Source organism: Malus sylvestris, chromosome 10, assembly GCF_916048215.2.
Source record: "Malus sylvestris chromosome 10, drMalSylv7.2, whole genome shotgun sequence".
NCBI classification, from domain to species: Eukaryota; Viridiplantae; Streptophyta; class Magnoliopsida; order Rosales; family Rosaceae; genus Malus; species Malus sylvestris.
The window spans coordinates 30,593,404-30,616,604 of NC_062269.1; the positions used below are offsets into that span (position 1 = coordinate 30,593,404).

A 23,201-nucleotide genomic window follows, 5' to 3' on the forward strand; every position below is an offset into this window, starting at 1 on the left:
TGGATTTAAAACCCAAAGATGGCAAGAAACTAGTAAATCTATCATTCCAAGTCCTTGGGGCATACTTGAGACCATATAAAGACTTATGTAATTTGCAGACATAATCAATGTGAGTAGAGTCCAGAAAACCAGGAGGTTGAGCCATATAGACTTCCTCTTGTAACACACCATTCAGAAAAACATTTTTCACATCAAGTTGTCTGAGAGTCCAATTAAAGTGAGCAGCCAAAGCAAGTACTAACCTCACAGTGGTTGGCTTAACCACTAGACTAAATGTCTCACCATAGTCTATATCTTCCTCTTGAGTGTACCCTTTTGCAACCAATCGAGCCTTATATCTCCCTATAGAACCATCAACATTATTTTTAATCTTAAACACCCACTTGCAGCCTACAAAGTTTTTGTGAGGAGGAAGAGGTACTAGAGACCAGGTTATTTGATTATGAAGAACACTCAATTCATCTTTCATTACAGCCAACCATATTCGAGATTTTAATGCTGATTTGTAAGTTGCAGGTTCAACCTTAGTAAGATCAACACCACCATGTTCATGGACAGAAGCTAATAAAGAAACCTTTTTAGAAATGCCACTCTTAGATCTAGTCTGCATAGGATGAAGGTTCAATAGTGGTATAGACAAAACCACTTGAAGTTGTTCACCCTGAAATTCAAGAACCACAGAGAGTGAAGGAGAAGATTGATGTGCAGTGCTAGTACTGGGTTAACTTGCAGTAGAAGAACTAGAACTGGAATCACTCAGAGTTGCAGAGTTATTGTCATTAAGAGATGCAGAACTATGGGCATTTAGATTTGCAGGGCTAACTTCAGTTGGCATAGGTATAGAATCTAGGCTTGGTGTATAGGATACTGATCGTGATAATGAAATGGGCAAAGAATTAAACTGAGGTGTAACTAGAACATTGTTAAGGTTTAGGGTTAATACATGTGTAGATATGACACTATAGGCAATGTAGTATTCACTCTTGAGCATTGAGAAACCAAATTGGGATATGAAAATGCATTTGTTGACTTCAAAACAAATATAGCCCTTATATTTTGAAGCATGCACTTTCTAGTTTTAGGTTGCAGTGTGGTATGATTATAAGGTCTAAGCAAAGGATAGCATAAACAACCAAACACTCTAAGATGATGAATCTCAGGAATGGAGTTAAACAAAGCTTCAAATGGCGATTTATTGTCCAATGTTGATGAAGGCATTCTATTGATGAGATAGACTAAGGCTTGAGAAGCAAAAATGACCAAAATGAAGGTGGTAATAAGGCTGTTTGTAATAAAGTGATGAATGTCTCTATAATGTGCCTATGTTTCCTCTCTGCAAGCCCGTTTTGTTTTGAGGTATGTGTCTATGTTTCCTTACAACATGTTCCATGTGTGGAAAGTGTTTTTTTATAGGGTTTACCAAACATGAAAAACTTTTGTTATATATAGGAGTCAATCGCACATGAAAAATTCTTGCTCTTCATATTGATGTCATCATACTGTGCGTAATATTGTTTTCTTAACAGGAGTCCGATATATATGGACGAACCAAAATAAACGTCACAGGTTGCGAAACCTTCCTTGGCTAACAACCTCCAAAAATCAGTGTCTGGTCATCTTGGCGAACTCTACACCGTGGTCTGCTGTTCTCCTTAATATCGTCGCTATAGCAAAACTGCCAAAGCTAATTATTATTAATAAAAACTTAAATTGCCAAAGCTTAAAATTTCTTTTTATCTTATTGGAATTTACTTGAAACTAAGTATACTATTCCCAATTCTAGTATTCAATTTATCCTTATGTATCTGCAGTGGTGTTTTGCAAAATGTCATTTCCTTTCCTAAGTTCTCATCATCCCTCTCTATTTCGTCAGCCACATTCTCTCTCAATGGTTACTGCTGGCTAATGTAACGTTAAAAGTATAATGTTAGTTTAAAAGACAAAAACTCAGTGGGGGTTAGAATAAATGTATTTATAAAGTTTTTTCTTTTACACAATCGATAATAGATATACCGAACATAAGACCTGGAGTGCTTTGAGAGAGAATAAAAGTTTCGAAACATTTGAAGAAAGGCGGTCTAATGAACGCAAAATATAATGGGGCGCAAATAAAGTACTGACAATGTGGCAAAAAAAAAAAGGAGAAAATGTGAGCAATGGCCAATCACCATACAATGCATGGCATGAAATGGAGATGTTTTAAGACAATGTGAGAAAATGTTAGCATCACATGAAATGAAACATGCATGCTTGTGAGTATTTATTTAACTATCCCTAAAAGTTTTAAGACAAAAGTTTAGACAGGTGTGTACGCCATGATGTTCTCTTTTGAAGGTTAGTTGAATTCCTACTATACACATATCTCAAAGAACAATTATTTTATATATCTTCTATCCATTAGTAAACCTTCTTGTCCATATCCTTCTGCACATTATTTCCATGCTCAAGTGGCCAACAAATACACGATTCAAAGTCATTCCCCCATTGTTTAAAACGTCTGCCAATGGCCCATATGGCTCCATTGCCGAGCACAAAACAACACCCCCACCCCCAAAACAAAAAACCCAAACCAAATCACGTCCACAGGTACCATATATACTTAGCAGTTTTCATACAAGAAGTGTTGCTCTCTATATTGCCAATTGAATTTATAAGGAAATCTCAACTTCTGTTTTCAAACTTAAATTGTTAAGATCAGTCTCTTGCACGTATGTTGATAATTTTGAAGTATAATATAGCTCCCACAATATCTTTGAGGTGGTTTTCAAAATAGGCCATGAAGTTTTAATCTCATTTTACATCCTGGAGTTGAAATGTATCAATTTTATAAATTTTGAGAAAGACATAAATTGATACAATTTCAATATATAATTTATGGTGCAAAATGAGAAAATTCAAACCTCGTGACCTAGTTTGAAAATCCCACCAAACCTGCAGGGTGCGAAATGTAGTTAGCCCTTACTTAAACTAGTATAAATTATAACCAAACAGTTACATCCTTACTAAAATTTATACCATTTATTAGGATCACAAATTAAATCGATATACAGAACCAAAATGAAAAAAAGGAAGTTGGAAAAGAATAATACTTAGCTACTCAAAACGTGTCAAAGCCAATTTATAAAACATTGTGCTTATGATCAAAATCTTGGTATTTAGAGGAGGAACTCCTCCTTATCTTTTGAGTAGCTAAGTTAATTTCGCTGGAAAGATGGGGGATATATAGTTATATTAAGTTAGGGTGTCATTATTAAGTTAGGAGGTGTAGGACCTAACCGCACGTCTACATGTTTGTAGCTGTGGGTGGCAAAGTAAAAGTGATTATGATTAATATAAGATTAGTTATTTAATATACACTGTATTGCTCAGACAAACCGTGACTCCATAACTTAAACAAATAAATTGAGAGAAAGGACGGAGGAGAAAATCTCCTTTCTCTCTTCCTTATGTTTGTGCTTCCCTGGGCAGCCAGTGTTGCATTCCAATGTCATTCTCTTGTTTCATTCATTGTCGAATATCGTTCATTTCTTTTCTTCTATATCCTTATGCCTCTTGCACGTACGATTTGGATTTTATAGATTATGCCCAATTAATCCAATAACCACATTGGCACAATATTCCACCAAAAATATATGTTTAAGATTTTATAAATTCATCATACTAATTGGATCTGATTAAAAATGTTCTCCCATATGTGCAACTCCGTACTAATTAATTAAACTATTGAAATTATATATACTTGTGTCTCCTATTTCTGTGAATTAAAGGGGCCAGCAGTTCCCTAACCTGGATTGATTACTTAATTAATTCTTATCCAAACTAATTAAATAGCTAGTTAGTGATGTGAGCTTGTCTAATGACCACAGTTTTGTCGGGGGCTAGAGTTAATTAGTTCGAACGTAAACATCCCCTTCACCGCGGTCCAAATTTTACCAATCAATGCCGGCTTTCATTTTATCGAGGGGTAAATTAGATGAATATAATATTTTAGTTAGGCTTATTTTTTGGAATTTCTCTAGAACTCAATTATATCACTTTCTTCCCCTGTAATTCAATTATTCCATATTTTTTGTGTAACTCAATTCTTATTCGACACGTGTCGCCACAACCTGAAAGATACATGAGCAAACTTAACATATATTTCATGAACTTAACGGAATTCTGGCAATGTAAAATGAACATTGAGTTCTAAAAGAAAGTGGAACAGAGTAAATTTTTGGAGAAAAAATGAGACTCAAATTAAATTTTAAGAGAATTACAAAAACTAAGCCACATTTGTTCGAAGTATATGATCACTAGTGATGCAGAGATATGCTCTCTTGCAGATAGGTTTAATGCAGGTTATATATAATTGGTAATGTGGCTCTACATGTATTACTACCCAACTACAAAGAACGAAACGAATTCATCAAAAGAATAGAAAGGGCTTTGGTTTGTGGTAGCTCTTTTTGTCGTATAAGGAGGTACAATGGAATCTAATATTGAGACTGAGTGTATACAAATTTAAGATGGAAGGAAAAGGGAAAAAAATAATGATGTATGTACCCCATTAAGGGAACCTAATGCAATTAATTATTGATATTTTATAATCAACTCCACTCTTCCTATAGTGTTTATAAACATGGTGATAAATAATGCTGAGCACAAATGATAAGCTAAGCCAACAGAGCAGAAATCACCAAAATCCCTAAATTAAAACATAATTGAAATCATGACTGGTTCTGGTTCTCCTTGTGGAGCCTGCAAGTTCTTGAGAAGAAAATGTGTGAGAGGGTGTATTTTTGCACCTTACTTCTGCCATGAACAAGGTGCTACCCATTTCTCGGCCATCCACAAGGTTTTTGGCGCAAGCAATGTGTCGAAGCTGCTTGCTCACCTTCCGGTGAGTGATCGTTGTGAAGCCGCCGTGACGATATCATATGAAGCTCAAGCGAGGCTTCAAGATCCCATTTATGGTTGTGTTTCACATATTTTTGCTCTCCAGCAGCAGGTTTGTAGCTTTTGACCTTGAACTTGTGGGTAAAAATAGAAAACCTAATGCTGTTTAATTATCTTATAGTTATATTATATATCCAATTGATTGATGAATATATGCTTTTGCTTTGAAATCTTCAGGTGGTCAGCTTACAAGCACAATTAGCTTCCCTTAAGGATCAAGCAGCTCAATGCTTTCTCAATGGCTCTGCTGTAGCTAACCCTAATGAGAAATTTTATGGGAAGGCTCCTTCTCACACAGAAGAAGCTCATAGTTGGTTTCATGAGTTAGAAAATTCATCAAACCCTTTGCCAAAATTGATCAATTCCAATGATGCTGGAACCACATCATACTATGAGAATGGAATGATGAATTCATATAACTCTGTTAATGGGAGTTACGAAAATTCAATGAATATCCCAGATGAAAATGTCTCTTCGTATGGCAGCTTTGAAGAGGGCACTTCTCATTCCATGTCTTCCTTTGACATGCAAACGAATTACAATAGGCAATGGGGTTTTCAGGATGCTGATGAACTTCAGCCAGTGGCTTTCAGATACACTGACCTGCATTCACGATGATGAGGTGACCGGCAATGATAGTATACCGGTGCACGAGTTCTATATATCATCAGTTAAAATGACTGTGTGTCAGTTTTAAATTTCAGCCCTGCATACTTTGAAGCATTCACTTTAAATTTGTTGTTATCGTTAAGCTCAGACTTGAACCCTAGAAATGTTAATACAAGTGGAAACCCTACGTACCATATATATGTTAAGGCTAGCTAGTGTAATTTTATATATTAGTCGAATAATATAAGTTCATTTCTCTGATCGGTCAGTCTCTGACAGAAATGGATAGATCTCATGATATTCTGCTTGAGCTAATTTTCTTTGTTTATTGAACCTCATGTAGACCTAAAATTTTGACCTAGTTTTGCTTTGTTAATACTGCTCTTTCTATATAAACTTAGTATGTTGCATTTCACAAATTATTTTATCTTATTGTTTAATTTGATCTCAAGTTAAAGATATACTGATTTGAAGGCGTAATGGACAAATCTAATGACCCTAGAATATTCTGTCTCCAATACATTTGCTTAAACAATAAGATCAGATAGAAATTTAATGTTTCAAGATTTACTAGGTGCAAGTAGCTGCAGCTAGCTAGCTTAATTCTTTACTCGCACTGAATGTTTAAGCATATAATTTGTTTCCTATCTTGCTATATAATTATATATTAGACCATTTTTACTATTTGTTTTCCTTTCTTGAATGGTTTTTTCTGAAAATATATGATTGAAGTACTTGATGAAGTTCAGAATTAGCTTCCTTTTTGTCCTCATATAACTCTTGCTATATATATATATACATATATACATATATACATGTATGTATGTATATTATACCACCTGTCTAGCTAACCTGTTTCCATTCTTATGTAGTTTCTAAGAAAATAGATGATTGAATGACTTGATGAAGTTAATTCATGAAAGGATAACATCTAAATCTGCAGCTTGTACGTCTCATATTTGTAATATTAACATGAGGAGGATTGCACCTCATATTTAGAAAGCCCTGATCCCAATGAAATCAAAACCTCTCTCTGTCATTGGAACTTGGGAGGAAACCCTGAAAATTTTCTCCCAACTCTGGTCTTCCAACCCCTTTTGTTTAATTATTTCCTTCTTCCAAAAATTTATCTTTCCCAGATTTTGTTTCATGATTTCTTGAAAAACATGCAAATATAGATATCTGAATACCACATTTGATCAAGTGGAAACCTTAATTAGAACTCAATTGATATTTGTATCTTCTTGACACCTGCAATTTAAACTATTATTTTGTCAAGCGTGATGCTTGTTTTTGTGTGAGAATCTGTAGTAGACTGCTTATACATGCATGCTTTTTTCAAAATCATGTTTTTCTGATTCTGATAAATAATTGTACATATTGTGCTCATCAATGCAAATATTTTAGGGACTAAACTTAAACTGCATGCTTATGAGTTTTTTGCTAATTGTAGAATGATGATCCTGTGGATCAAAACCCTATCTATCTATATATTCTAGTGAAAGGATTTCAAGTATATCTCCAGCATTTCATTCATATTTCCTAATTAATAACAAATTAAGAAATGTGATATGGCTAATTCTGAGATCAATGTGGATTATCAAAACCCTAGCTATCTTCAGACCAAAAAGGAACCCCAGCTATATATATATATATATATCAAACATAATGAGATGCAGAATTCCATTATCCCAAATTTTATGGGTTACAAAACTCCGTTGATTAAGGGGTCGCCTTCTCGGTCAATCCTTTCTAAGGAGCTTAGCTTCCCAACCATTGAACCGAACAACCCGGTGATTCCTCTTACTATTTATAGTACTAGTGCTTATTGATTGCTTAATCAGGCGTGCCCTAATCCTTCCATAAAAAAGGGAAGTGGTTTTTTACTATTATTTTCTTGCTCAACCCCCAGAACCATTACAGTTAAAAAGAAATAATCGCGTACACTATATATTCTATATATGTAGTTGTTAATATTTTTAGCTAGAATATAATGTAATTGAAAGGTATCTAATTTCTCAATTTTGAGTTGTGTTTTATGTGTACTCCTGTCAGTTTTTTTTTGACATCAGGCATTAAATTTAGGGGAGGGGGGAATCGAACTTGGGTGAGGTAGGAGTTTCCTTGGCCCCTGTCAGTTGAAGGCCAGTTTCTTGTGCTTTTGGCATCGCCATTCATATGTAAATAGTATTAGGAGTATAATAATGTATGGCCTTGATTATGCCACTTGTCAATTGATTAGCTAGTTAATTAGGCTAGTTTATTAGTGAGGTGGTATGTTCCCAGCAATGCTATAGATAGCCTTATGGCTCTCATTTTTTATTAACTTCTTCACTAAGAAATATCAAGATTACAGTTTCTCTCACTTCGATTCTCTCTCTGTTTTCTAAAGCTTCTCTCTCTAGACTGTTATACACATTTCTCTCTTTAGATTAACATGGTCAACCATTTAATAATGCTGCTTTTTACAAGAGGGTTGTAGGAGCTCTATAGTATCTTACCTTTACTAGACCTAACGTAACTTTCTTAGTCCAAGTTTGCTAGTTGATGCAAGATCCTATGATTTCTCATTTTACTGCGGTTAAATGGATCTTGAGATACTTGAAGCTTACTCTGCACTTTGGCATATCTTATTCCAGATGAGATTTGACGGTAAAATCATTTAGTGATTCTAACTGGGCAGGGGATGGCAATGACAAGATCGAAATGGAGTCGAGGTGTTTTTCTGAAGTCAAACCAAATTTAGCGAAAAATCGTCATGATTTTTCAGTGTAAGTGGTCGGGGATGACTGGGATGTCACCGGTGACGACTTCTGGTCGGTGGGGATGGCAGTTTCACCAAAAAGCAATGAAAGAAGACAGGAGGGGCTCGGCGTGAGGCGAGCGCGGATGGCGTCTTTGGTCCAATGGGAAAGACGACACAAATGACGTCGTTTTGACCATTTTGTTTTTTCTTTTAGGAGTGTGATATTCACATATCTTTTTTTTACTTCTCACACACCCTTTTAATTTTTAATTGTCGGATCGGATGAATTGAAAAAAAAACCAAATAATAGAAATTAAAACAAGGAATGTGTGGATAGTACACCTTTTTTTTATATTAAAAACAGCAGTTCGGCTCGGCTTGGAGCTCCTCATCGGCGGTTTTTGAGCTGCTGGAGCGTGGCACGGCAGCGCGGCTCGACGTGGCGTGGCTTCAGGCACGGCTTACACGATTAGGATTTTTTTTTTCCTTTTTTTTTCTTTGCTTATTCACACAATTGCAATTCACCACAACTATAATAACAGTAAAATAATATAATTGTAAACAACAATTTGAGTAAATATATAATTCGGTAATCGAAAATTAGAGTTCATGCTTAATGGTGAATGTTGCATGCAATCAAGCTGTAAAAAAAAATATCAACAATTTAGACGGTGAACTATTCTCGCGCATTGTCAGATCTCAAAATCTTATTTGTAGCAAAAAACCTTCGATTCCTTAGCACAACAACAAAAACGTACTGATAACGTGTTATGACCTAATATACTAAAGGAAGAGAGAGTGCGGCAGATAAAGAGATGGAGAAAGGCTTGAGGAATTCTGTGTGTGTTATTTCTTATGCCTAGTGCCTTTATATTTATAGTAAACATGATAGAATTCCTTACCTTGCCAGTAATGCAATCATAAATGATAAGATTTTTAATATCTTAAAGGCTTATTATATTAACACCCCACAAATTGTTGAATAAACCCCACATACTTAATACACCACACATTTGCTTTTCATTTAAAAAGTATCTTAATACACCCCACGTACTTTCCCATAATACCCCCACACCCCACATTCTCAATTTACACCTTATATTTTGTACATACACCCCACATTTTCTATACATCCCACATTTCTCAAATCTTATAACACTCATTTTTAATTTTCAGAGATTGAATCTAACCATTTGAACGTTTAGTTTGCCGAAAGGTTTCAAATCATCAGCAATGACTTCATTGTGAAGGTTCCATGAGAGCTGGGTTGATGAAAACTCCCTTTAATAGAAATCCCCGTAAATTATTACTCTTAGAAATTTAAGTGTTGAAAATGACCTTGTGAAGGGTCATCTGACCTTGTGAAGCCAACTAGGGCTCATTTTTAAAGACATAATTGAAGCCTGTATCATACAGTATGTATGTACCTTTGTTTTGCAGCTAGATGATATATGTCAGGTACATCTAATTTCTTGTGATGCTTAGGATAGGCCACTTGCCCATACAGATTATACTTGTCAATGAGCTTGAGCACTGTTGTAAGAACAACCGAGCTACTATTTCACATTTCTTCAATGTCATCTATGTTGCCAAGTATTAGTGTCTACATAAGAAACAGGTGTAACCTAGTATTAGTGTTCGGTATAAGAATAGATGATCCAGTTATCGGAGATCAAAGTATGAACTTTACCATGTTGACTAGCTTCCGAAGAGCTTAGCATTCACCATGTTAAAAGTGATTTGGGATGTATTTAGAAAATTTTATTTTTGTTTTTATAAAACTTAATAAGGTCAAAATTGTCATTGCATCATGAGGTAAATAAGTTATTTAATATTAAATTTAATGTGGGTGCATTCAACATTTTATGGGGTGCTTGTTAGTACCATATTACATTGGGCCTCGTTACGTGGGCTTCCAAACATTGAGTCCATGATCTATGTAAAAGGGAAGGAGCCCTTAGTCTATAAAAGGGACTCCTCACCCTCACAATCAGAGGGCTCACATCCGGCAACCTTCTCACAAACAGAGAAACACTCTCAAACTCTCTCTTTCTCTAGGGGACTCCCCCTCACACTTGTAATCCATACATACAGTTACAGAGAAATACAATCAACATCAGTGTGGACGTAGCCCAAACATTAGGGTGAACAACGATACATCTTGTGTTCTTTACTTTCTGCAGATTCACGGTCGGATTTACGTTGTTCCAAGACCTTCCAGTTTTGTGCATCAACAGTGCTAATATAAAAAGCCTATCTTAAATACAATGTACTAGTAGTTAACACAATTACACATGTGCTATAATTAATAAATGGGTTTTGATATAGATGCCTAGGTTTTAAAATTTTGAGATTAAACATTTATGCCTTTTAGAGTTTTGATTAAATATTTTCCTACAATTTAGGTGCCACATGGATTAGAAGTAGCCTTTTTTATAATTTAAATTACCCAACTTGACATTATATAAATATACCTTTTAATTCCTAGATAATACACCAAAACTCCTAAAATCTTGTATATAAATATTGTAGAATTTAATTCCAATAAAAAGTCTTTCAAAATACCCATGAATGCAACTTGCCATTATATTTAATATACCTTTTAATTTTCTTAGATAATATCTCAAAACACCTAAAATCTTGTAGATAAATATTGAAGTATTCAATTTTAATAAAAAGTCTTTTAAATTACACATGAAACGTAGATTTCTTCTTGGTACATATTTGATACATTACTTAATATATCTTCTTGGTACATATTTGGTATGTTTGTTTTCTTTTTTGTATGTATTTGGTACATTTATATTTATTAAAAAAACATATTTGGTACATATATTTCCTCTTGATTAAACATATATTTCTCCTTGGTACGTATTTGGTACGTTACTTTATATATCTTCTTGGTACGTATTTGGTACGTTCATATTTCTTTTTTGTATGTATTTGGTACATTTATATATTATTTTGGTACGTTTATATTTATTTAAAAAAACATATTTGGTACGTTACTTTATATATCTTCTTGGTACGTATTTGGTACGTTTAAATATATTATCTGAACGTACTAGCCTCAAGCCTCTGAAAATAGAGAATAGATCTAATTATCTCACATGATATCAATATAAAATAGTGAAAACAACCACTAATTGAAATGGATAAGTCCATTCAAAATTCAAAAATGAGGATCACATAATTCTAACGTGGGAGAAGGAACCATACGGCTCAAACGTGGGAGAAGAAATTGGCTTCCTAAAAAAAAGGCCACGTACAAAAATATATCAACCTAAAAGGATATATATGGAATTTAATAATTAACATTTTAAATTAAAAAACACAATAATTACATGTAATCTAAATAAATAGAAAAATGCTGACATGACTATTGTTTAGACATCCTAATCAAATTTCAAAATAGAACCAATGTTTAATCTAAAGAGTATTAGAAAATTGCAGAGGATTCTAATTTTCCCTAATTAATATCACAACAGTTTTCCCTTTGAAGAAGCCGAGAGTAAAACAAATTAAACGGCAAACTAGTCTTCAGTTAAAAGTTAAAACTCCTAATTAACTTGGACCAAACCCATGAATTAGTACATAGACCTAACTCTGTGGGCAACCCCTAAGTGAGTCATAGTAAAAGCCCAAAGACCCATGGAATCTATTCAAGTCCATCTGACCAATTTGAGGAAAAATAAATGAAAGATTTAAAGGAGGCAAACTACTTGTCAAAGTAGGGTGATAGCATCCACACTTTTTTAACTTTTCACACACTTCTTAATTTTTAGTCATTGTATAGAATAAATTAAAGATGATCAAAAAATAGAAATTAATAGAGAGAGTAAGAGGTAAAAAAAAATGTGTGGATGACACCACAAGTCAAAATATACAAAGGAATTCTTTGTTAGTTCAAGAAGGACTAATCCAACTGTAGCTGATTTCCTTAGGTTAAAAAGGGTGAGTAAAATTTAAGCTCAAGTGGTAAAAAATATTTATTTGTGCACACAAAGTCTTATGTTCGGTTATCTTCTCCTTCAATATCGTTTGTGTGAAAAATAATTAATTAAAAGAAGAGAATAAGTGTCTATCAAAACATATACTATTATGCATTTATGCGTTTAGATACATCATTTTAACCAAATTTTACGTGTGACCACGTCAAGTTTTGTTACAACAAAATCATTGCAAAACTACATAAAAGGATTATGAAATAAAATAAGCTTGTTGATGCGTTTGGTTCATTTATTTACAATGACAAGACAATCAATCATGCACATTATGTTGATGAGTTTGATTCATTTATTTACAATGAGAAGACAAAATCAAGCATGCACATTATATCTTTAACTTTAGTGGACTATACAAAAGTAACTTTAAAGTTAAACAAAACCCTCCAAAAGTACGCGACAAAAATTGTCCATTTTCGCGCGAGACGCAGCTCAGCACAAAGCTCAATGATCTAATTCAATCCTATTAGCGTTCTTCAGCGGCCAAACTTCTTCTTTTCCATCTTTTTCTTTGTCATAAAACTTCGGTTGTGTCAAGTTAATCATGCATTATTTTAAGCAGAGCGGGACGCACTTCATACTTGTAAAGAATTAGAAGGAGCCCCAACCTCTCTGTCACTGATCCCTAAGATCTGATGGCTTACATTGCACGTGTGTGTATCCATAGTCAACAGTCAAATTTTGGTATTTTAAAACCCAAGAGGCAATGTCCCCTCGTGCTTTTCCTCAGTTCACAATTACAACCTTCCAAGTTTCTTTATTTTTTTTTACCTACTCAATTCCATCTATTGAAAATATTCTCTCATGTTATCCGAATATTATAATGGTTATCAACATATTAACCTTGAATAAAACTACTCTATGCATTGTAGATTTCAAAATTATGTTAGCGACTCACTATTATCTTAATTTCATAATGGGCTAGTAATAATGTGGTTCAATAAATTCGTTTTTGCCGTGAATCAAACTTAAGACTTGTCATTTACAAATGAAGAGGAGTACCACTAGACCATAGTATCAAGTGATAAGGAGATGTCAAATTTTAAATACAAAATTTAAATTTGAAGGTTTATGGGGCACATTGAATTTTTTTTGTAAATTTTATTCTCCAACTGATATGTCAAATTTAAACTATTATTAATTACATTATTTAGCTTTGATAATTGTTATTAGTATTTTAAAACAAAAGATAATAACAAAAATTGTACAACATTTATTATCCACTAAAAATAGATTTGAAGATGATGTCAAATTTGACAGTAACTCCATTAGCTGCCATTCTATGTCATGCCACATAGGAATTGACATTTCGGTTGGAAAACACTAGTGCTGTTTTTTTTATACCATTATTGTTGATGTGGACTTTTTGACATCTCTTTTAGAGATGTTCTTAAAGCTTTCAAAATTGAGTTTGTGACCTAATACTAATACACAAATGTTGTCTCAATTTAATCATCTGCACACAGTTCAACATGTGTTGAATTATATCGCAAAAGGTCTGAATGCAAATAACAAAAACTATTTAATATAAGTTTTCCTTTATTTTGTCGAGTTTCAATGAGAAATTACCTTCTTAAACAAGAACTACTTGTTAAAGCATTAAAAACAGCAAATTTAGGTCATGACACTATATTCAGATGTGCCATAATGCTAGTTTTTCTGGCCAAATCTGACACTGTTGATGGTGGTTATGTCGATGATCATAAGTCATTGTAGCATTGTCGAATTTTTTTGGTTATAAATTATGAGGAAAAATAAAATGAAAACTTGGTGTTTGCGAACCATTTGTAAAAATACAAAGACTTAATCACATACAACCAAACATTTCTTCATCTCTTCTTCTTTCAAGAAAAAGACTATATGGCAAGGAAGTGAGACTAAACTACTTTTGAAGCTCTTAGTTTTCTATACATTTTCTATCAAAGTTCAATTCTTCATGTCTTTTTTTTTTTCAGTTCACCTTTTTTCGTAATTTTACTTTCCAAGTGCAACTGTTGCAGGTGCGTGCATTTTCTATTATTTTTCCACAATGCAATTGTTTAATGCCAAAGATGCAAAAGACAAAGTATGAAAGTGGTTACAGGCCGCTTGACTGGACTGACTACAAATTTCGTGTCTACGCCACAGTTATGGGCCCAAAGAAACAAGATTAATTATTCAGTTAATGTGACTTCACTACCATTATTTATTCTTTCCCATGAACCCCTTTTTTTGTTGCTTCTAATATCTTGTTTAAAATTAGATTAATATGTCATAATCTTCTTTGTAATTATAGAGTTTGGAGAAACAATTTGGTTAATTGGTTTGACAAAACTAAAGTTGCTGAGGTACTAACTAATGATTTAGGTTTGTGCATTCAATCAAGGGGACACTTTGTCTATATATAGGAATACAAAATCATAGGTACGAGAATATTAAATTTGGATTAGAGTACTAATGTTAGGTGAACCTACTTATTAGAACAAAAACCTCAAGCTAGCAAAGTGAGGCCATTAAGTACTCTTTGAGTGTGTTTGCCCCTTAATTACAATGATAACATTCTCTTGATCTCCCCTTAATTAATCACACCATTTAGGGAGACGATAGATTTGAAATCAAACTCATCATGTCAAACCCTAGCTCCCAGGGGATGTATATCCCAGTGAAATACCTTCTACTTTTGCTAGCTAGGAGTATACTACCTTATAAAGAAAGCTGCTCAATTAAGTTGATAAATTTATTTATATTAGTTATAGAATTAGAAACATGGTTAGCATGGATGATTTATTGCTTTAATTATGTTATTTGGTGATGACTATCAAGGACAGCTGGACCAACAATATTGATAATAAGGAAAAGATTAAACTATTCATGGGATTTCCAGGAATATTAAAGGTGTAGGATGTTCTCCTTTAACCATGCTATACATGCCTTTGCATGTCAATCCAAATATAATAATAGCACCATTTGTTTCTAGAGGCAATCTCAGGTTAAAGTTCGAACATATATATAATTTCATGTTATTTAATAATGGGACAAAACCAAGAGTGCTTGAATTAGCTAAATCCATGAAAAATAGGTTAATTACATTAGATATTTGAATGCCAGAGTGTCCAAAAGTATCATCTTTTGTTTTAATTGGAGATTAATGGATGGGGAGGACAATAGTTGAACTTTTTTCTTGAAGGTGGCAAGAAATGCCCCATCACTAAACTTGTAAACCGGGCCAAACGTGTATTATTGTTGAATTTGATAAGTGAAAGATGTAATTAACAATTCAAGATGACTCAGATTTCAAGATTAATTTGCCTCAATGTGGTGTATTCTATTATTGTCCCTCAGTAAAAACTACATTATCTTCATAAGATTATAGATTAGCCGATAGTAATTTATGCACCTGCAGTAGTATTTTTAGTGCAACACAGAGAGAGAGAGAGAGAGAGAGAGAGAGAGAGAGAGATTATATGATTAATGGTGCTAATTTCTTTTTCTTGAAAGAAAAAAAAAAGAGGCTCAGTATATACATCTTTGGTCACAGAAACATCTGAAAGGCCACCGTTATATCCTTGAAACAAAACATGATGTGTAGGGATCGATCAGTTTCTCATCATTCTGAAGGCCAAAGCTTGAAGCTCCCCCAAGTTACCATTATATGGTCTCTTCTTAGAACAAATTTGGTACGAGAACTCCTCTCTGCTACTTTGAATCTCCTGCATATTCATGGCAATGTCACTGTTGGGGTCAATGGAGTCCAGAGAGCTCTGGGGTGAAATAGGATTCATGTAACTCGTATAACTCGGAAAGCTTGTGACTGATCCATTCCCAATCCCATTCCCCTGCCACTGAGTACTCTCCATGTTCCTTGAATCAACAAGGCTCTGGTGAGCCAGTTGAGCCTTTGCTTGCATCAATTGTGCTTGCAAACATGCCAGCTACATATGAACGAAAAATTAAGACTAACTTTTAGACAATGATATGAAAAGGGTTTTGCTTATTTCAACCTAACAACAAACGGGTTGGCTTATTTCAACCTAAAACCACGTATTCCATCCAAAAACCAAAAGTATTTTTCTTATTTTAGCCTAAAACCAAAAGGGTTGGCTTAATTCAACCTAAGATGAAAAGGGTTTGCTTAAGTCGACAAAAATAGAAAAGGATTTACGGGTTAGCTAAGTTCGAATTCCTCCAGTGTAACAAAAAAAAAAGTAGAAGGGTTGGCTAATTCAACCTAAAAAACAAAAGGGTTAGCTTAATATTCTAACAGAAAAAAAAGAGAAGGGTTACCTGTTGTTGCAAGGCAAAAATGTGACCCACGCATCCATAAACGGGGTCTCGAATTCTTGCTTGAGCTTCATACGCAATTGTGACAACAGCTTCACAACGATCATGAACAGGAACATGCAACAACAACTTGGACACATTGCTGGCGCCAAACACTTTGTGAATGGCAGCAAAACGAGCAGGTCCTTGCTCGGAGCAAAAATAAGGTGCAAATATGCAATCAGGTGCACACTTTCTCCTCAGAAACTTGCATGCCCCACAAGGAGATCCAGTGCCAATACCAGCGCTGCCAGCACCCCCAGAAGCCATTTTTGGTACAGACAAACACAGAGGAGGGAGAGAGAGAGAGAGAGAGAGAGAGAGAGAGAGAGAGAGAGAGAGAGAGAGAGATGGTGAGAGAAAAAGAAAATATAATGAAAATTAAGCACACGAGCACACTAGGAAACGGTGATGAAGTTGGAGGAAAGTGGGGCATTTAGAAACATAAAGGGGGAGTCTTATAAGCAATGTGAACGGGGGACAAGGAAGGTCTATGTGTAGGTTTCTAAGGGGACAATTTTTAATGGTTTATGTAATATCATGGGGTCTACTTTTTTTAAGCATTCATCATATTTTTAATACAATCATTTCTTTTTTCGTTTTATATTTTTCCAGCGTGGATGATTAATGGCTACCGAGTATGATTAGCAATTTTTTAATTGCAAAGTTGGATTTTAGGGTTTGAATATGTTTATATTTTCCGCCGAACGCCGCACCTGGGAAATGCTGCAAATTGTCGCCTTGTGACATTGTGGTTCACTCACTGCACTTGCCACAGCTCTTCTGGCATATTTTTCTACCGACAATTACTAATGATTCAGTTACCTTGAGCAATATGGTTTTAAAATAGGGTTTATAATGTTGCAAACATATATACGCAAGTGATTTATTAAACTAATTAGTCATTAGTGTTGTTCAAGCTCAAGACTCCAATCCTCCAACTTGGTGAAGAAGATTGGTGCTGCTTTGGTTTGGTTTGGTGTTTGTTACGAGGAAGACTTACTTGTGAAGAATATACTACATACGTATGTTTTTATCTCATGTTTATGTGATTGAGGACATAATTAGTGAGATGGGCACAAAAATATAAACGGAGATAGGTAAGATTTTCTGATTAGGTCGAGATTTTGGAAACTGGGTCGTAAGAAGATGACGAGATAAGTGCTTTCTTGTAGCTGAAGGATTGATCTTGAAGTCTATAATGAAGTGAGTGCAGTTGTGTTATCCTCGTGCGTTATGCAACATGCCATTGATCACATGAGACAAAAAGGAAAACTAGTCAAAAGTGGGTTTAATAAGGCCATCGTTTTCACAAACCAAAATCTCACCTGTCACAAATTAAATCCTTCAGTCACTACTGGCCTCAACTTGAACCACAAGAACTGCAAAATTTTGGATTTGTTGACTGATCCTAGTTGCTGCAGTCTAGATACTTTGTTAATTAGGGAAAAAAAACTAGTTCAGTTAGCATCAACTAACAAGTAACATCTGATAGAGATTTTTTTTTTTTTTTTTATAGGAGGTCCGTTTTTTTTCAAATGATTGACTTATCAAGAATAATCCTTTAGAGCTTCGATTTTAGGTTTTAAGTTTCAGAGTTTGGTGCTTTAAAATTTTATATCTAAGCAATTACGTATTATGAGACTAGCTGGACTCTAAAGTTCAAGCTTTTGGTATGGTAATTTTAACACTTGACAATCACTCGTATCAATAAACAAAATCAAACAAGTAAAAATATGAGATTTTCTCAACGCACCCATAGTATGGGGTGAAAACCCTAAAGTCGTCACTTCAACTATGCTAGTCCCTCACAAGACAGTTTTACCAAAACCAAAATAGAACTTGGTCAATCAAGTATATGACCCAATTTATCCAAGGTAAAATTCAATGAATGAATGCATGGATGAATAATACAACAGGTGCTCCCGTGGGATCAGAGTTATTATGGACCAGCTGCCACCTCCTTAGGGCGCATATATAAAAGTTTTGTACTGTGACTTGGTGCATAGATTAGAAGCCACAAGGGAAGAGGTTTCAACTCAAATGAATGAGAAGGTCGTCATCCTAACAAAGGAAAATGACAGTTTGCAACAAAAGCTACATTCCCATGTCACGGATAATTCTGAGCTCAACTTTCTGCTTCTGCTTCTGCATGCAGATCAGCTTACTGGACAAGCTCTTACCACTAAAGCACTTAATTAAGCACATGAATGAATGGATGACCGGTAGTAAATTAATATTATAAATATATATACACACACATATAGGGGTGGATCCATATAAACCTGGCAATTTCTTACACAACACGTAAACGATACGAAAATAACAGGTTTTGGGTCAACATAATAACTAATCAGATCTTTATTAGGTCACACGAGAAGAACCCATTAATAATATGTCCTTAATTGATTTACACGAAAGTGACATGGGGGTAACCTGAAGTATTTGGTGAATGTAACTGTGATGATGCAGAAGACAATTTTAAGCGTTGAAGTAAACTAGGGTTTGAATATGGAAAAGTAGATTCATCAAACAAAACATGCCTAGCCACATAAATTTTACCATTAGCAATATCTAGACATATGAAACCCTTATATTATCCTACATATCCCAAAAACACACAAGTTGTTGTTTTAGGCTGAAGTTTAGAAATGTTATAGGGTTTTAAAAGGGGAAAACATGCACAACCAAAGACCCTAAGATGTTTGATCTCAGGAACTGTGTTATATAACTTTTGAAATGGTGACTGCATATTTAAAGAAGCACTAGGTATCCTATTGATCAGATAGGAGGCAATTGCACAGGCATGAAACCAAAATTGGTTAGGCAATTTTGCAGTTTGAAGAAGTGTAATTGCTGTTTCTACAAGATGCCTATGTTTCCTTTCTGCCAAACCATTATGTTCAGGTGTATATGGACATGATTTGTGATGTAAAATACCATGTTTTGACAAAAATTGTTGAAACTTATTGCTTGTACATTCACCACCATCATCACTTTGGAATATTTTGACTATAGCAGAAAACTGGGTACACAAATAGGCATGAAACTGAACAAAGATTGCAAAAACTTCTAATTTATTTCTTAATGGAAAAATCTATGTGTATCGAGTACAATCATCTATGAAGGTTACATAATACCTAAACCCTTCATAGGATAGTAAAGGGGCAGGTCTCCATACATCACTATGTATTTTCTCTAAAGGTTGTACATATTTGGTTACAGGAAAAGTAAATGGTAGCTTGGTGAACTTTCCCTCTAAACATGGTGTACATATTGAGGAGTATGTGTCCAGTGATGCAGGAACTGGAGATTGAAGTAGAATTGCAGAAGTAATTGCATTTGACGTGTGTCCTAGTCTTTTGTGCCATATGCTTGAATTAACTGGTTTTGCAAGGAAACATAAATGAGATGCATGTGGTGTAGGTGACTGCTTCTGTGAAATGGTGAATGGTATAGGGTAGTAACCAGCTCTACATAGCCCTTTGAGTAGTATTTTCCCTGTGGATTTGTCCTGAACCCAAAAAGAAACATCATCATAAAAGAATCTGCACCTATTATCCTTGCAGAGTTGATAAATGGATAAAAAATCCTGAGAAAGTTTGGAAACATGTAAGACATTCTTAAGAGTAAGGGAATGTTGTGGTACCACCAATTTAGAAGCACCAATATTAGAAGTTTGCAAACATGCACCACTTGCAGTGGTAATTGTATCAGTTCCTTGATATGGGGTAGACAGATCCAAGTTTGCTAATTTCGAGGTCATGTGTGATGTAGCACCAGTGTCTGCAATCCAAAAATGTTCGAATGGTGCTAAAGGTTGATGATTGGCATGCATAGCAATGAGATTGACATTTGGAGGCCTGCCTTGATAGGTGAAGTTGCTTCTGTGGTAACATTGGAGGGCTGGATGTCTATATTTCCAACAGATTTGACATTGAGTAGGAGAGCTCGAAGTTGTGTTGATATGTCTTTGAAAACAATCTGCAACAACATGACTTTTCTTATTGCATATTTGACAAATAGGAATCTTATAAAGGTGATCTGGGCAGTTCGATTGATATAGCTTTGGAGTACCAAGAATGCCAGGATTACCATTTGAAAACCATGTACTATAATTGTACTGAAATCTTCCTCTACCTTTACCTCTGAAATTATTGCCCTTATAGCTCCCATAGTTGTGATAACCCTCATTGAAACTGTTATGAGACCCATTTCCATGATTATGATTTGTAGAACTTGATCTTTCACTATGCTTGATGGACTGATCAGAAGAAGATCATGGTTGCTCATGATCGATAACAAGTTATTTCCCTTTGTCAGATTGAATTCCAGCAACCATGGCACAGCTAAAGGATAGTCCAGAAGAATTGTCATAGGATTACTCAATAATAGCTTCTTCTGCCAATAGTTAAGATATGAAGTCCTTGAGAGATATTTCATTCTCCCTTCCTCTGACCACACATCGAAATGTGTTGAATTTTGTGGGTAAGCCTTTCAATGCAAGTATGATAATATCATCATCATCAAAGAGTACTCCAGCTGCAGCAAGATGGTCTCTTGCATCCTTGATATTCTGGAGATAAACCGAAACTGATTTTGACCCTTTCTTGATATTTTGCAGCTCTGTCTTCATCTGAAAGATTGTGGCTTTTGTTACCGCAGAGAACCTTTCAATGAGATTCAACCACATCTCAGAAGAACTCTTGCTCCCAATGATGCAAGAAATGGCAGTCGAGAACAATGTGGCAATGAGTAACTGTATTAATGCACGATCATGCATTTTCTAGACCAAGTAGTTATCATTTTCAACCCCTTCAGTGTTAGAATCATCGTCAAATCTTGGTGGGCACTTTCTTGACCCATCAACGAAGCCCATAATTCCATGGCTTTCCAAAAGCAATCTGACCTGAAAGCTCCAAGTAAGGTAGTTTGAGTCATCAAGTTTTACTATAACAGAAGTGGATACTGTAGAGACAAGATTGGTGATGGGTGACTGAACAATTTGCAACTGAGTAGCAGTGACCATTTTGCAGAAATCTTTTGCTGAGGCTTTTGATCAAACAGTTGGTGGATAGACGAGAAGAAACCAACTTTCTGAGCAACTTATATATTTTCCGTCGCCAAAAATTATAGAGAGATGCAAATTAGAGGGTGTAGAAGAGAAAGAAATGCTTTAGAGATTGAGCAGAAGCACCGGATCGGTTGGCGATGATACCATGTAAAGATATTAACACTTGCAGATTTTAAGAGAGATGAGAGAGAGAGAGAGAGAGAGAGAGAGAGAGAGAGAGAGAGTTAGTAAAAATGCTTTCTTTGTTAAGTTGTGAAGGTTTACAATGATCACCTATATAGGTGTTTTAGTACAAAGCTTGCAGAGCAAGTAATCCTTGTTAACCACTTCCTTATATCAACTAACTCTATCTCTAACCAACTTTATCCAAGTCCACCAGATTCTAACCACTAACTATATGTATAACAACCTATTTAATCTCTTGACAAGTGGCTTTATTTTGACCATTGATAATCTCATCACTTGGATCACAATCTTGCACCTTATCCTTCTTACATATATGTATATAATTGTAAATTAAATATGTATTGTTATTCTATATAAATGTAAAAAATTTGTTTTAATTATTTTTATAGTATACTATAGGTAGTGAGATTAAAAAAATTATAAAACACATTAAAAATAAAAGTATCAAGTAATTTAAAAATACCAAACACATTAAAAAAATTATAATAATTAATTTACAAATGCGAAAAATGTGAAAAAAAAAATATGCAAAGGCTCATGATCGCATGCTCTACGCTATGGGTACATCATCATTTGAATTTTTAAAACCATACAAATCCTCATGAATAGTATTTTTAAGAGAGTTCAAAATAAATAAAATTCATAATTATTAATGTACAAGTCTAAAAAATGTGAAAGCATATATAAACGTGCAAGGTTCCTCAACCTTGAAATGCAACTCCCTTCATTTTTCATATCCTTTAACATTTGGTATTTTGTAGTAATGTACTAATGTTTTTTCATTACGCTCTTATTTTGGAGTATGTAATACTTGAAAGACAAAAAAAATTTGTTGTTTTATTTTATGTTTTGAAGTAATATTTATGTGATAGTGTGATATGCATATACCAATTTAGTATTATGTTTTCTATTTTTTGTGGGTCAAGTTATGTTTTTCATTTTCATTGTTTATTGATTTAAAATATATTTTCTTTAACAAATAACGGGTCAGGTCATATTACCTGATAATATTAACAGGTCAATTTCGGGTCTGGTCATATTACCTGTTTACTTTAACGGGTGTTACACGATATGACCTATTAAGATATCGAATATGATACGAAAACGACACAAACACGGAAAACACGACACGAATGCTAGGTCTAGATCCATAGCACCTTTTTTTCATATAAACAATACCTAACGAAAACTGGCCGCACGATGTACGATAAACAGATGTAATTAAAGGATCCTCGGAATCCTCACAAAGATGATCCAGGAAAGATCTTCGCTCTATAAACAACTCCTATCCATTCACATACATGACGTCGGAAGCTTAGGTTAACATTTATTTGGAGTCAAACTT

General features: G+C 34.5%; 2 protein-coding genes across 2 annotated transcripts; one reads left to right on the plus strand and one right to left on the minus strand.

Annotated features, from left to right (window-relative positions):
* The first annotated feature begins 4,674 nt into the window (after nt 1-4,674).
* LOC126587551 (LOB domain-containing protein 14-like) lies at nt 4,675-5,834 on the plus strand. Its single transcript, XM_050252627.1, has 2 exons — nt 4,675-4,990; nt 5,116-5,834. The coding sequence occupies exons 1-2, from the start codon at nt 4,712-4,714 to the stop codon at nt 5,554-5,556; spliced, it is 720 nt and encodes a 239-aa protein (XP_050108584.1). The 5' UTR covers nt 4,675-4,711; the 3' UTR covers nt 5,557-5,834.
* A 9,881-nt stretch (nt 5,835-15,715) lies between these two features.
* On the minus strand, nt 15,716-17,015 carry LOC126587392 (LOB domain-containing protein 16-like). Its single transcript, XM_050252433.1, has 2 exons — nt 16,561-17,015; nt 15,716-16,208 (listed from the first exon to the last, which is right to left on the minus strand). Exons 1-2 carry the CDS (start codon nt 16,864-16,866, stop codon nt 15,873-15,875), a joined length of 642 nt encoding a protein of 213 aa, XP_050108390.1. The 5' UTR covers nt 16,867-17,015; the 3' UTR covers nt 15,716-15,872.
* Nucleotides 17,016-23,201: the final 6,186 nt, after the last annotated feature.